At 44.2% G+C, this 15,181-nt stretch overlaps 1 protein-coding gene across 1 annotated transcript in view; it reads left to right on the forward strand.

Moving 5' to 3' along the window:
- The window catches only part of rad50 (RAD50 homolog, double strand break repair protein), a 218,229-nt gene that overhangs the window by 166,994 nt on the left and 36,054 nt on the right, over positions 1 to 15,181 (forward strand). Inside the window, exon 22 of the mRNA XM_063053126.1 lies at positions 506 to 730. Within this exon, the coding sequence (XP_062909196.1) occupies positions 506 to 730 (225 nt within the window). The remainder of the gene's footprint in view (positions 1 to 505; positions 731 to 15,181) is intronic.

Raw genomic sequence — 15,181 nt, forward strand, 5'->3', positions numbered from 1 at the left:
CTTCATCAAATTATGGTATTCCTTTGCACTGCTGTAACTATATGTTATAATTATGTGGTTCTGTCAGTGTTAGTCTTTGATTTGTCCTGTTTTCTGTGATATCACTCCGGAGAAACATTGTATCATTTCTTAATGCATGTATGCATTTCTAAATGACAATAAACGAGGACTGAGTGTCCTCATAATCTAATCTAATATGATTGGCTGATTGGATAGCTGCATTAACAAGCAGGTGTACCTAATAAAGTGGCCACTGAGTGTAGCAGCCATGCCTTTGCAGGGGATATGTGCAAGCTTAACACAAACAGTATCGGTGGTTAGTGTTGAACCCGGTTAACTGGAGCTGCAAGGCAGTGGCTTTAATAGCTACTTCACTATTCCAACCAAAAATCATAATGTTCTAAGTAGATTTTCCTGACATATGAAGCTTGTTGATATTTGTGAGGGCAATTTATAATATTATTTCATACATCCAAGCCTAAAGTACTTTTTTTTTGGATGACAGTGAACGACAACAACTGGAAGAGCGACTGGATAATTGCAAAAAGACTCGAAACCTGGCCCAGGGGCGACAGAAAGGCTTTGAAGAAGAAATTCTTCACTTCAGAAAAGAACTGAGAGATGATCAGTACAGAGATGCTGAGGAAAAGTTCAGAGAAATGATGATCATAATGAGAACAACAGAATTGGCTAACAAGGACCTAGATATTTATTACAAGGCACTGGACCAGTAAGTATGCTAGCATGTCATGAATGTTCTTGTTTCTGGCCATGTGAGATGTTTGCCGTGAATAATACCCTCAAACTTCACCAGAATATTTTGCTTTATTAAAAATATCTTGACCATCACAGTGGGATTAATCCGATCTTGCTGTAGAAAGATATGTTAGAGGGTGAAAATTCCATGAATTTTGAAAAAGGATATATCTTCTTCAATCTTTCAAATAGTATTTACTTATTTAGCCCCAATTATTTGCCTTTAATGCAACTGAACATCTCAAAGGCACTTTTCATGAGCGTTTTGAAAAATTGTCACCAAGTCATGTGAAATCTGCCTGAATGGTAAATGTTGGTAATTGGTTTATTGTTCTCACATGACTGAGATACAGTGAAAATCCTATGTTTTTCATGTCATCCATGAAGATCGTTTCACAAGGTAACTACATCTAGGCAGTACAAAGGAAAACCAACAGAATGCAGAATAAAGTGTTAGAGAGAAAGTGCAGCGCAGGGGCCATGACAGAGCCGATTGTGAGGTCGAGAATTCATCCTTACCATACTCAAGATCCAATGAATACTTTCATAATCACAGGAAAGAAACTGTCCTTAAGGCTGGTGGTGCATGTCCTGAAGCTTAAGAGGGAGAGTGAAAAGATTTGGAATAAGCTCTTCCAGGTCAGTTGACCAAAAGGCATGCCTGTCATTTAGCAGTTGACTTTAACTTGGTAATTTCTTTTTGAGGGTGTTCGTAATGTATTTTACTGACACAAGAGGTGCTCCAACAACTGATAATCTCTTCAGGTGACAGAACTTTGACCAGAGCGCCTGCTTCATAGCCTAGTGTCCGACATGCCGATGGAGTCAACTCCAACGTGGGGGATGTTGGCTTGCAAAGATGCATTCACATTAGTTTTATTATCTTTTCGTGGATTTAGAAGATTTTGCAGAATCATTGGTGGTAATATTTCTCCAGTGCCAGTGTTGGTAATATTTCTCGGTGACTCTGAGCCAGTCAGAGTCTCGAAAGTTTATGGGAGCATAAGAATCACAGTTGCTCTGTGGATTGTGGATTTTGAATTTGAGGTCTTCCTGTGATGAAAACAGTGGTAAATTTTATCAATATCTGCTGATCGGTGGCTCCTGGGGTGTGGGAATGGATCCATCTTCTTTGCTGGGGGGCCTTTGCTCCAGAGGCCAGTGCAGTGCAGTAGAGTTAGGTTGCCCAGTAGACCTTGGTTCTGCAGATGTTGAGTGTAAAGTGCTCTTTTATGCCTGAGTATAGGAGCCAACAAAGATTGTCTGCATACTGCAGCCCAGCTACCCTTGCCCACACTGCACCTGGCTATGTGGATCCCAATTCAGCCTCTAAAGCCACCTGGGGACCCACCAACGGACAGCTCCTTAGGAGAACATCACAATCGACTCAAGTGGTCGTACTACTACTAAGACTAGCATTTGGGTTACCTTGCATCTGCAGTGGCTCTAGATCACAGGTTCCCAAACTGGGGTCCACGGACGCCTTGCTTGATGGTATTGGTCCACAGCATAAGAAAAGATTGGGAGCCCCTGCTCTGGATAGACAGATCCATAGTGCAATTATAGTAAACACAAAAAGAGCTGAAACCCTTGTATATTGTTCTTTAATTTTCTCCAAATAGATACTTCATTTGACTTTCCTGCTTTGCCATCTTTGCAATTTCATCAGATTAATGTTCCATCACCTCCTATCCTTAGTCTTTCCCAAATGCCTTGTTGCTAGGGGTATCCATACCTGGCCCTCCCACCTCAGGCTGTCAGTGCTCCTCTCATATCGTCCTTCGTGTTTATCTGATCTAGTTTGTGCATTTAGGCATATCCTGCCCAGATCTATATAGGCTGCTCGGAGTTTCCCCCATCTACCTCCTCACATTTCTGATCTGCTCTTTATTTCAGTATGAGTTTAATGCAGTAATATGTTGTCTAGGTGCCAAATGTCCTCCAAATTATTGGCTAATGTTGTTGCAAGTATACGGCCCCTAGTGTATGTCATGCACTAAAAATGTGATTCCCTGTTCCAGAACTGGTTCAGATGTGAATGTGAAGACTTCTACTGGTAGGTGAGACTAGAACTAGGGGACATAACCTCAAGATTCAGGGGAATAGATTTAGGATGGAGATGAAGAAAAAACTGCTTTTCCCAGAGAATAGTGAATTTGTGGAATTGTTTTCCCAGGGAAGCATTAGAGGCCACAGCATTAAATATACTTGAGACGTATCTAGAGTTTTGTGTAGTAAGGGAATTAAGGGTTATGGGGAAAATGTAGGTTGATGTATTGAGTCCACAGCCAGATCAGTCACGATATTATTGAATGCCAGAGCAGGCTCGACAGGCCAGATAGCCTCGGGCGTCATGGTAATACAGCAGCCATAATCCGGCTTCAATTCCTGCCGCTGTTTGTAAGGATTTTGTACGCTGACCCCGTGACCACATGGGTTTTCTCCAGGTTCTCCGGTTTCCTCCTACATTACAAAGGCATATGGTTTAGTAGGTTGTGAGCATGCTACATGGCAACACTTGCAGGCATCTTCGGACTGTATTGGTCTTTGACACTAACAGTGCATTTCACTGTATAGTTCAATGTGCATGTGACAAATAAAGCAAATCTTTGTGTATTCCCGCTCATATTTTTAATGTTCTTATTTCTCCAGCCACACATTGCCTGCTCTAGTTTGCTATTCCTGTGTTGCTAGCAGAATACCTTAGATGCAGGAGATTCTGAAATAAACATTAGAAGTACTCAGCAGGTCGAGCAGCATCTATGAAGAGAATAAACAGAGTTAATATTTTGGCTAATGATCTTTAATCACAGCTGGGCAAAGTTTGAGTTTTTCCTTTCCATGTCATTAAACCCTGCCTTCTGGACCTCCACATCGCTTTCAGTTCACTACTTCTCAATGAGGTCTATAAAAACACACAAACTCAGCAGATAACTTTAGGTTTATGAACAGGAGCTTTCCTACACAATATTCTGGCATGTTGGTCTATCTCTCCCTACCAGTCCACTTATTTTCAATTTCAGAACCAAGTATACTTTTGAATTTGCTCACCTGATCTATGAACAATGTCAAGGTTGATGTTTCTGTGCTTCTGACTGTTGTAATTGGCATGGAAAGAAATAAGCAATTTGAATTTAACTTAGACGTTGTCAAAGAGGGGTTGATTTATCTGGGGCATGCTATTGGAACAGAGCAAATTTTGCTTTTTAGGCTGAGCTGTGTGGGTACTGGCATGGTAGTGTAGCAGTTAGTGTGATGCTTTATAGTACCAGTGATCAGAGTTAAATTCCCTCTGCTGTTTCGAAGGAGTTTGTACATTCTCATCACAACTGTGTGGAGTTCTTCTGGCTTCCTTCCACATTCCAAAGACATGCGTTTTAGGGAAGCCATAATATAATTAGAAACAGTCAGCATGGCTTTGTTAAAGGCAGGTCATACCTTTTTTGAGGATGTGATGAAACATATTGATGAAGGTAGAGCAGTAGATGTAGTGTATATGGATTTCAGCAAGGCATTTGACAAGGTGCCCCATGCAAGGCTTATTGAGAAAGTAAGGAGGCATGGGATCCAAGAGGACCTTGCTTTGTGGATCCAGAATTGGCTTGCTCACAGAAGGCAAAGACTGGTTGTAGACGAGTCATATTCTGCATGGAGGTCGGTGACCAGTGGTGTGCCTCAGGGATCTGTTCTGGGACCCCTTCGCTTCGTGATTTTATAAATGACCTGGATGAGGAAGTGGAGGGATGGGTTAGTAAGTTTGCTGATGACAAAGGTTGGAGGTGTGGTGGATAGTGTAGAGGGCTGTCAGAGGTTACAGTGGGAAATCGATAGGATGCAAAACTGGGCTGAGAAGTGGCAGATGGAGTTCAACTCAGACAAGTGTGAGCTGGTTCATTTTGGTAGGTCAAATATGATAGCAGAACATAGTATCAATGGTAAGACTCTTGGCGATGTGGAGGATCAGAGAGATTTTGGGATCCAACTCCACAGGACACTCAAACCTGCTGCGCTGGTTGACTCTGTGGTTAAGAAGGCATAAGGTGCATTAGCCTTCATCAATCGTGGGCTTGAGTTTAAGAGCCGAGAGATAATGTTACAGCTATATAAGACCCTGGTCAGACCCCACTTGGAGTACTGTGCTCAGTTCTGGTCACCTCACTACAGGAAGGATGTGGAAACTATAGAAAGGATGCAGAGGAGATTTACAAGGATGTTAGACATGAGACACTAGACACTAGAATACTACAGCACAGTACAGGCCCTTCGGCCCTCGATGTTGTGCTGACCCATATAGTCCTTAAAAAAAAGTACTAAACCCACACTACCCTGTAACCCTCTATTTTTCTTTTATCCCTGTGCCTGTCCAAGAGGCTCCTAAATACCCCTAATGTTTTAGCCTCCACCACCATCCCTGGCAAGTCATTCCAGGCATCCACAACCCTCTGTGTAAAAAAACTTACCCCTGATGTCTCCTCTAAACTTCCCTCTCTTAATTTGGTACATATGCCCTCTGGTGTGCACTATTCGTGCCCTAGGAAACAGTTACTGGCTATCCACCCTATCTATGCCTCTCATAATCTTGTAGAGCTTTATCAAGCCCCCTCTCATCCTTCTACACTCCAAAAAGAAAAGTCCCAGCTCTGCTAGCCTTGCCTCATAAGACTTGTTTTCCAAGCCAGGCAACATCCTGGTAAATCTCCTCTGCACTCTCTCCATAGCTTCCACATCCATCCTATAATGAGGTGACCAGAACTGAACACAATACTCTTAAGTGTCTCACCAGAGATTTGTAGAGTTGCAACATGACCTCTCTATTCTTGAACTTAATCCCCCTATTAATGAAGCCTAGCATCCCATAGGCCTTCTTAACTATCCTATGAACCTGTGCAGTGACCTAGAAGGATGTATAGATTTGAACCCCAAGGCCCCTCTGTTCATCCACACTCTTAAGTAACCTACCATTAACCCTGTACTCAGCCTTCTGGTTTGTCCTTCCAAAATGCATCACCTCACACTTATCCGGATTGAACTCCATCCGCCACTTTTCTGCCCAACTCTGCATCCTGTCTATATCCTCTTGTAACCTTTGACAATCTACAGCTTCATCCACAACTCCTCCAATCTTCGTGTCATACGCAAACTTACTCACCTATACTTCCGCCTCTCATCCAAGTCATTTATAAAAATCACAAAGAGCAGGGGTCCCAGGACAGATCCTTGTGGCACTCCACTAATCACCGACCTCCAGGCAGAATACTTTCCTTCCACTACTACCCTCTGCTTTCTTCCTTTAAGCCAATTTTTTTATCCAAACAGCCAAGGTTCCACTGATCCCATGTTTCATGACTTTCTGGATGAATCTCTCGTGGGAGACCTTGTCAAATGCCTTGCTAAAATCTATGTAGACCACGTCTACCGCCCTACCCTTATCAATTTCTTTTGTTAACCTCTTCAAAAAAACTCAATTAAGCTCATGAGGCACAACCTTCCCTTCACAAAGCTATGTTGACTATCCTTGAGTAGACTGTACTTCTCCAAGTGCTCGTAGATCCTATTCTTAAGAATCCTTTCCAATAGTTTGCAGACCACCGACGTAAGACTCACCGGTCTATGGTTCCCAGGATTCTCCCTATTACCTTTTTTAAACAAGGGAACTACATTTGCCATTCTCCAATCTCCGGCACCTCCCCTGCAGCCAAACAGGATTCAAAGATCATAGCTACTGCTCCAGTGATCTCTTCTCTCACTTCCCACAGCAACCTGAGGTATAACATGTCCGGCCCTGGGAACTTTATCAATCTTGATGTTTTTAAGAAGATCCAACACTTCTTCTTCCTTAATCTCCACATTGTCCAGCACACAGGCCTGTTCTATTTCGACCTCACCCTGGTCAATGTCCTTTTCACTTGTGAATACTGAAGCAAAGTATTCACTTAGGACCTCCTCAACCTCCTCTGCCTCCAGGCACATGTTGCCTTCTTTATCCTTTAGCAGCCCCATCTTCATTCTTGTCATCCTTCTGTTCTTTACGCATAGAACGCCTTGGGGTTCTCCTTAATCCTACATGCCAAGGTCTTCTCATGTCCCCTTCGAGCTCTCCTAAGTCCTTTCTTAAGCTCCTTCCTGGCTACTCTATATTTCTCATGAGCCCCTCCTGCTTCCTGCTTCTTATATCTCACATATGCTTCCTTCTTCCTCTTGACAAGTTGCCTCACGTGTTTCATCAGCCACGGTTCCCTTTTCCTACCATTTTTCCCTTGTCTCAGTGGGACAAACCTATCCTGAACCCAGCACAAGTGGTCCCTTCACTTCCTCCACATTATTTCTGTGCTTTCACCCTTGAACATCTGTTTCCAATTTACTCTTCGCTAGTTCCTGCCTCATCCCTTCATAGTTAGCCCTTCCCCAGTTAAGCATTTTCCCATTTTCTCTGTTTTTATCCTTTTCCATAGCTATGCTGAAGCTAAGGGAGTTGTGGTCACTCTCACCAAAATGCTCCCCCAACAAGAGGTGTGCCACCTGACCAGGTTCATTACCCAGAACTAGATCCAGTATGGCCTCTCCTCTCGTCGGCCGGTCCACATACTGTGTCAGGAATCCTTCTTGATCACACCTGACAAATTCAGCCCCATCTATCCCCCTTGCAGTCAGGAGGTGCCAGTCAATATGAGGGAAGTTAAAATCACCCATAACTACAACCCTGTATTTCCTGCACCATTCTAAAACCTGCCTGCTTATCTGCTCCTCGGTGTCCCCAGGGTTATTTGGGGGCCTATAGACTACTCCCAGCACAGTGATTGATCCCTTCCTATTTCTGACTTCCACCCACACTGACTCAGTGGACACTCCCTCTGCAGCGTCCTCCCTTTCTACAGCCGTGATACTATCCCTGACCAGTAATACTACCCCCCCACTTTTCTACCTCCCATCCTAGTCCTTTTAAAACACCTAAACCCCGGTACCTGCATCAGCCAATCCTGCCCTTCGTCCAGCTAAGTTTCAATAGCGGCCACAACATTGTAGTTCCATGTACTGATCCATGTTCTAAATTCTTTCCCTTTATTCCTAATACTCCCAGCATTGAAATAGACACATCTCAACCCCTCTAACTGGCTACTTTTATGTTTTGTCCCCTGCCTGTCCTTCCTCACCAACTCAGAAGACATAGCATCGTGCCCTTGTCCTTCTACTCTAATCACTGCACTCACATTCTGATTCCCACCGCCCTGCCAAACTAGTTTAAACCCTCCCCAACAGCTCGAGCAAACCTTCCTCCAGGATATTGGTCCCTTTCCAGTTCAGGTGCAGCCTGTCCTTTTTGTGCAGGTCAGACCTTCCCCAGAAGAGATCCCAATGACCCAGAAATCTGAACCCCTGCCCCCTGCACCAACTCTTCAGCCACACATTCATCTGCCATCACTTCCTGTTCCTGCCCTCTCTGTCTCGTGGCACAGGCAGCAATCCGGAGATTACCACCCTTGAGGTCCTGCTTTTTAACTTCTTTCCTAACTCCCTATATTTCTTATTCAGGACCTCATCCCAACTTCTATCTATGTCATCGGTCCCGATGTTGCCTGGATTGGGGAGCATGCCTTATGAGAATAGGTTGAGTGAACTCGGCCTTTTCTCCTTGGACCGGCGGAGGATGAGAGGTGACCTGATAGAGGTGTACAAGATAATGAGAGGCATTGATCGTGTGGATAGTCAGAGGCTTTTTCCCAGGTCTGAAATGGCTAACACGAGAGGGCACAGTTTTAAGGTGCTTGGAAGTAGGTACAGAGGAGATATCAGGGGTAAGTTTTTTACACAGAGAGTGGTGAGTGCGTGGAATGGACTACCAGAAACGGTGGTGGAGGCAGATATGATAGGGTCTTTTAAGAGGCTTAAAAAAATAGAGGGCTATGCGTTAACCCTGGGTAATTTCTGAAGTAAGTACATGTTCTCCACAGCATTGTGGGCCGAAGGGCCTGTATTGTGCTGTAGGTTTTCTATGTTTCTAAGGTAAGATATGGGTATGCTATGCTGGTGCTGGAAGCACAGAAACACTTGTGGGCTGCCCCCAGCGTCACTCTTGTGTATGTTGGTCATTGACGAAAACAATGTATTTGTGCTCGTGTTTCAGTGTGTACGTGAAAGACAAATGCAGCCAATCTTTAAGATCTTTTTGATCTTTTCTGTGTTTTTCATTTGGGTTGTGTATCTGAGCTGTGTATTTGCGTTCATCTTTTCTGAAATAGTAAACTGAAACCAGGGCTCTCTCTGGTTATTCACTTCCATTAAAAGTGATAAATTATTCTGTATTGTCACATAAGACCATAAGATGTAGGAGTAGAATTAGGCCATCGGGCCCATCGAGTCTGCTCTGCCATTCAATCATGGCTGATTCATTTTTTTCTGTCTCCTCCTCAACCCCAGTTCCCAGCCTTCTCCCCATAACCTTTGATGCCACGTCCAATCAAGAACCTATCAAACTCTGCCTTAAATACACCCAACGACCTGGCCTCTACAGCTACAAGTGGCAGCAAATTTCACAAATTCACCACCCTTTGGCTATGGAAGTTTCTCCACATCTCTGTTTTGAAAGGGCGCCCCTCTATCCTGAGGCTGTGCCGTCTTGTCCTAGACTCTCCCACCATGGGAAACATCCTTTCCACATCTACTCTGTCTAGGCCTTTCAACGTTCGAAAGGTTTCAGTGAGATCCCCCCTCACCCTTCTTTCACATGCGCTGAGAAAAATACAGCACTTTGAAGCAGTACAAAGTAAAATTGTATCAGTGCAGAATAAAGTATTGCAGAGCAGAGAAATTACGATGCAGGTGCAGGTACAACAGGGTTGATTGTGAGTTGAAGAGTCCGTCTTACTGTACTAGGGAAGCATTAGGTAGTCTTGTAACACCAGGATAAAAACTGTCTTTGACCCTGGTGGTGCATGCTTTAAGGCAGGGATTCACAGCTTTGGGTTCACAGACCCTTCAGTTAATGGTAGGGGTCCATTTCATAAAAAAGGTTAGGAACCCCTGATTTGTGTTTCTGTCCAATGGGAGGGGGCGGTGAAAGAATTTTCAGGGTGGTCGGGGTCTTTAACTATGCTGGCTACTTTACTGAGGCAATGAGAAGTGTAGACGGAGTCTACGGGGGAGGGGGAGGTGGGTGGCTGGTTTCCATGAGCGCTGAGCTGTGTCCAACACACAGCAGTTTCTTTTGGTCATGTGCAGAGCAGTTCCCATACCAAGCCATGATGCATAAAGATTGGATTCTTTCTGTGGGGTTATGTATAAAAATTGGTGACAGTCAAAGGAGACATAATAGACTTCTTTAGTTTCCTGAGGAAGTAAAGGCACTGGTGAGCTTCCTTGGCCAGAGTGTCAAAGTGGTTGGAACAAGGCAGGCTACTGGTGATCTTCACTGTGAGGAACCTGAAGCTCTCAAACCTCTCATCTTCAATTCCTTTGATACAGACGGGAATGTGCTTATCATCACTTGACGTCAGAATCATTGACCTAAACAGGAGCAGGTGGACTGCTCCCTAAAGTCAATGGCCAACTCTTTTGTTTTTCTGACACTGGGAGAAAGAATTTTGTCACCAACCTCTCTATCTCCTTCCCGTACTCCAACCCAACATTCTTTGAGATGTGGCCCACTACTGTGCTATCGTGCACAGTGGTGGGAGGAGTTAGAGCAGAGTTTGGCCACACAGCCCAGGAGACCATAAGACATGGAAACAGAATTAGTTCAACCCATTCAGTCTGCTCTGCCATTCCATCATGGCTGATCCCGGATCCCACTCAACCCCATACACCTGCGTTCTTGCCATATCCTTTGTTGCCCTGACGGATCAGAAAACGATCAACTTCCATCTTATTATAACCATGGACTCCACCGTAGTCTCTGGCTGAGCATTCCACAGATTCAATACTCTTTGGTTAAAAAAAAAATTCCTTCTTCTATTCTAAAAGGTCGTCTCTCAATTTTGAGGCTGTGCCCTCTAGTTTTGGATATCCTCATCATAGGAAACTTCTTCTCCACATCCACCTTATCTAGTCCTTTCAGCATTCAGTACGTTTCAGTGAGATTCCACCCACATTCTTCTAAATTCCAGTGAGTACAGCCCCAAAGATGCTAAATGCTTCTCAGATGTTAACCTCTTCATTCCCAGAATCAGTCTCATGAACTTCCTCTGGACTCTCTCCAAGGGTAACACATCCTTCTCAGATAAGGGGCCCAAAACTGTTGATAATACTCCAACTGCAACTTGACTAGTGTCTTATAAAGGCTCAGCATTATCTCCTTGCTTTTATATTCTATTCCCCTTGAAATAAGTGCCAACATTGCATTTGCCTTCTTCACCACAGACTCAATCTGTGAATTAACCTTCTGGAAGTCTTGCATGAGGTCCCTTTGCACCTCTGATTTTTGAATTTTCTCCCCATTTAGATAATAGTCTGCACTATTGTTCCTGTTACCAAAATGCATTATCATACATTTCTGAACACTGTATTCCATCTGCCATTTTTTACCTATTCTTCCATTTTGTCTAAGTCCTGCTGCAATTACATTGCTTCCTCAGCACTACCTATTGCCACAAAGTCATTAGTTGCATTATCCAAATTATTGACAAACAATGTGACAAGCAGCAGTCCCAATTCTGATCCCTGAGGAACACCACTAATCACTGGCAGCCAACCAGAAAAGGCCCCCTTTATACCCACTCGCTTGTCAGCCATTCCTCTTGTCAGTATCTTGCTTTTGTATCATTGGCTAGTTTACCCTCATATTTTATCTTTTCTTTTCTTATAGCTTTTTTAGTTGCCTTTGGTTGGTTTTTAAAAGCTTCCGAATCATCCAACTTCCCACTGACTTTTGCTACCTTATATGCACTTTCTTTGGCTTTTATGCAGTTCTTAACCTCCTTTGTCGGCCACGGTTGCCTACCCCTGCCATTTGCAAACTGCTTCTGTGGGACATGTCTATCCCACTCCTAGTGAACTACTCCCAGGAACTTCAACCATCTCTGCTCTGGGGTCATCCCCGCCTCCTCCAATCCCCCTGGGCAAGCTCCTCTCTCAAGCCCCTGTACTTCCCTTTATTCCATCGTGATACTGATACATGTGATTTATGCTTCTCCCTCTCAAATTGCAATATGAATTCAATCATGTTATGATCAGTGCCTCCTAAGGGTACCTTTACGTTAAGCTCCCTAATAAGATCTGGGTTATTACACAACATCCAATCTAAGATAGCCTTTCCCCTAGTAGGCTCAAGCACAAGCTGTTCTAAAAAGCCATCTTGTAGGCATTCAACAAACTACCTGTCTTACGATCCAGCACCAACCTGATTTTCCCAATCCTTTTGCATATTGAAGTTCCCCATTACAATTGTGTCATTACCCATTTTACATGCCTTTTTCAGCTCCCTTTGCAATCTCAACCCCACATCTTGGCTACTATATATGATTCCCATAATGTTTATTTTTACCCTTGCAGTTTCTTAACTCCACCCACAAAGATTCAATATTCTCTGACCCTATGTCACCTCTTTCTAAAGATGTAATTCCACCTCTTACGAACAGAGCCACACCACTGCCTATGCCTTCCTGCCTGTCCTTTTGACACAAAATATATCCTTTGATGTTAAGCTTCCAACTATGGCCTTCTTTCAGCCTTGACTCAGTGATGCCCACATCTTAGCGACCCGTCTCTAACTGCACCACGAGTTTGTCCGTCGTATTCCGAATGCTACATGCATTTAAATACAGCACCTTCAGTCCTGGATTCTTCACCCCTCGCATTCAAGTGCAACCCGTCCCTTTTGTACAGGTCACACCTGCCCCAGAAGGGGTCCCAGTGATCCACAAATATGAATCCCTGCCCCCTGCTGCAACTCTTTAGCCACTCATTTATCTGCCACCTCACTCTATTCCTATCCTCACTATGGTGTGGCATAGGGCAGCAACCCCAAGACTACTACCCTTGAGGTCCTGCTTTTCAGCTGCCTTCCTAACTCCCTGTATTCTGTTTTCAGGACCTCATCCCTTCTTCTACCTATGTTTCTGGTACCCATATGTACCATGACTCACCCTCCCTTTTCAGAATATTGTGGACACACTCAGAAACATCACAGACCTTGGCACCTGGGAGGCAAACTAGTATCCGTGTTTCTTTCTCGCATCCACAGAATTGGCTGTCTGTCCCCTGACTATAGAGTCCCCTATTACTGCTGCCATCCTCTTTAGTTCCTTTCCCTTCTGAACCACAGGGCCAGACTCAGTTCGAGAGGCGTGGCTTCTGTTGCTTCCCCCAGGTAGGTCGTCCCCCTAACAGTACTCAAAGTGGAGTACTTATTGTTGAGGGGGATGGCCACAGGGATACTCTCCACTATCAGTTGTTCTTCCTTTCCTCTCCTGACAGTCACCCATTTGTCTGTCTTCTGCAGTCCTGGGGTGACTATGTCCCTACAGCTCCAGTCTATCACTTCTTCACTTTCCCTAACAAGCCAAAGGCCATTGAGCTGCATCTCGATGCAGCTGGTGCAGACACGGCCATCGGGGAGGCCAGTAGTCTCCCAGAAATCCCACATCTGACACCCAGAACAGAACACTGACCCTGTAGACTACACCTATTTTCTCAAGAGTTAAATAAGAAAAAAGAAGTAAGAAATAAGGAATGAACTTACCTACCTCGCCACCGCCTGTTCTCACTGAAGCCCTGTTGAGCTATAGCCTTACGACTCTGACGATGACTATTCCCACAATGACCACTCCTCGAGACAGCACCCCTCTTTTATGGAAGCTGGGTTTATAAAGCTCTTCTCCGAACTTACACAGGAACACTTCTACTGTGTCTAGGCTGTACTCCAATCAAAGAACAGGAATTCTGCAGATGCTGGAAATTCAAGCAACACACATCAAAGTTGCTGGTGAACACAGCAGGCCAGTCAACATCTGTAGGAAGAGGTGCAGTCGACGTTTCAGGCCGAGACCCTTCATCAGGACTCACTCTTCCTTCAGTTAGTCCTGACGAAGAGTCTCGGCCTGAAACGCCGACTGCACCTCTTCCTACAGATGCTGCCTAGCCTGCTGCGTTCACCAGCAACTTTGATGTGTGTTGCTCCAATCAAAGACTCGTGTTGAAAAACTTGTTGCTTTTTAAAGTTCTTTGCCGGGCTTCTGCAGGAATGCTTTTACAGGGAGTGAAGTAGGGGGCCAGGGGGCATCTACAGGGAGTAGAGTGGGGGTGGGGTGAGGATATAATCTTCTGTCGCACCAGTTTTGGTCCTCGTGGTGGAGGTGTTACTGCCTGTCCTTACAGACTGCAGTATATTGGTTGGGAAGTCAAGGATCCAGTTATGCAGGAAGTTGTGGAGTCCCTGGTTTAGGAGTTATTTGGAATCATTCTGACCTACATTTTGTGGAAACTGCACTTAATAATTTACCAACTTTAGAATTTGAGTTTCGATACTATTCTGTTCTTGGGGGGAAGTTCTTAAATTTTCGGCTCCAGTTCCCTTGAGGATTCCAATGGAGATAAAGGCAAACTGACAGAAATGAAGGAAGAGAATCTTCCTTGTCATTTCCTAAACAGCAGGAATTGAATGGTGTAGTGGCATCAGCACTGGATTTCGAGGCAGATGGTTCTGAGTTCAAATCCGGTCAGGTCCCGACCTGGGCAGCAGCAGTATCGGCACGCAAGTAAGGCCTGGCTATCTACTTCTGTGTCTTGGCATGAAAACCCTATGGACAACTACACTATCCATGGGGTCGCCATGAGGCACTCAACAACAACAGTAATTGAGTCACTGGCTCTGCTCTGCTTACCTTTAAGAAAATGGGTGTAGGTCCAGCCAAGTTAGAGCCACGAATCTGATCAGTTATATTGGTTGAAGTGTATTTTCTGTCTGCTTGAGTTCCAATTGCCTTTCGGCACTATTCTCCTCCTCTCAGGAAAGTTCTGAAAATTTTAACTCCTGTTCCCTTGAGGATTCCATGAAGATATAGGCAAACAGACAGAAAGTAGGGGACAGATTTGCCAAACAGAAGTAATTAAGTTCCACTCTGTTTTTAACTTATTTTATTCTGTCATATTTATTTCCATTTTTGCTGCAAGAAAATGGGTGTAGCTCTGGCCATGCTAGAATCATTAATCCAATCAATTATATTGCTTCTAGTGTATTTCACTCACCCCACCTCTGCTCCATTTGCCCTTACAATCTTATCTGACCAAAATCTACCAACTGCAACTTTGCAATTTCCAATCAACCACCCAGTCTTATTAGATTTTTGAGGTTGAATGCAATTTCTACAAAGCATACAAAATTACCTAAGCTGTCAATTTTAAAGTCACATCTCCTTGTTCTGGATTCCCCAGCCAAAAGCAAAGAATTTTCTTTTATTCCTCCTTAAATGCTGTCATCAACATAAACATCTGA

Source organism: Mobula hypostoma, chromosome 7, assembly GCF_963921235.1.
Source record: "Mobula hypostoma chromosome 7, sMobHyp1.1, whole genome shotgun sequence".
Lineage (NCBI taxonomy): Eukaryota > Metazoa > Chordata > Chondrichthyes > Myliobatiformes > Myliobatidae > Mobula > Mobula hypostoma.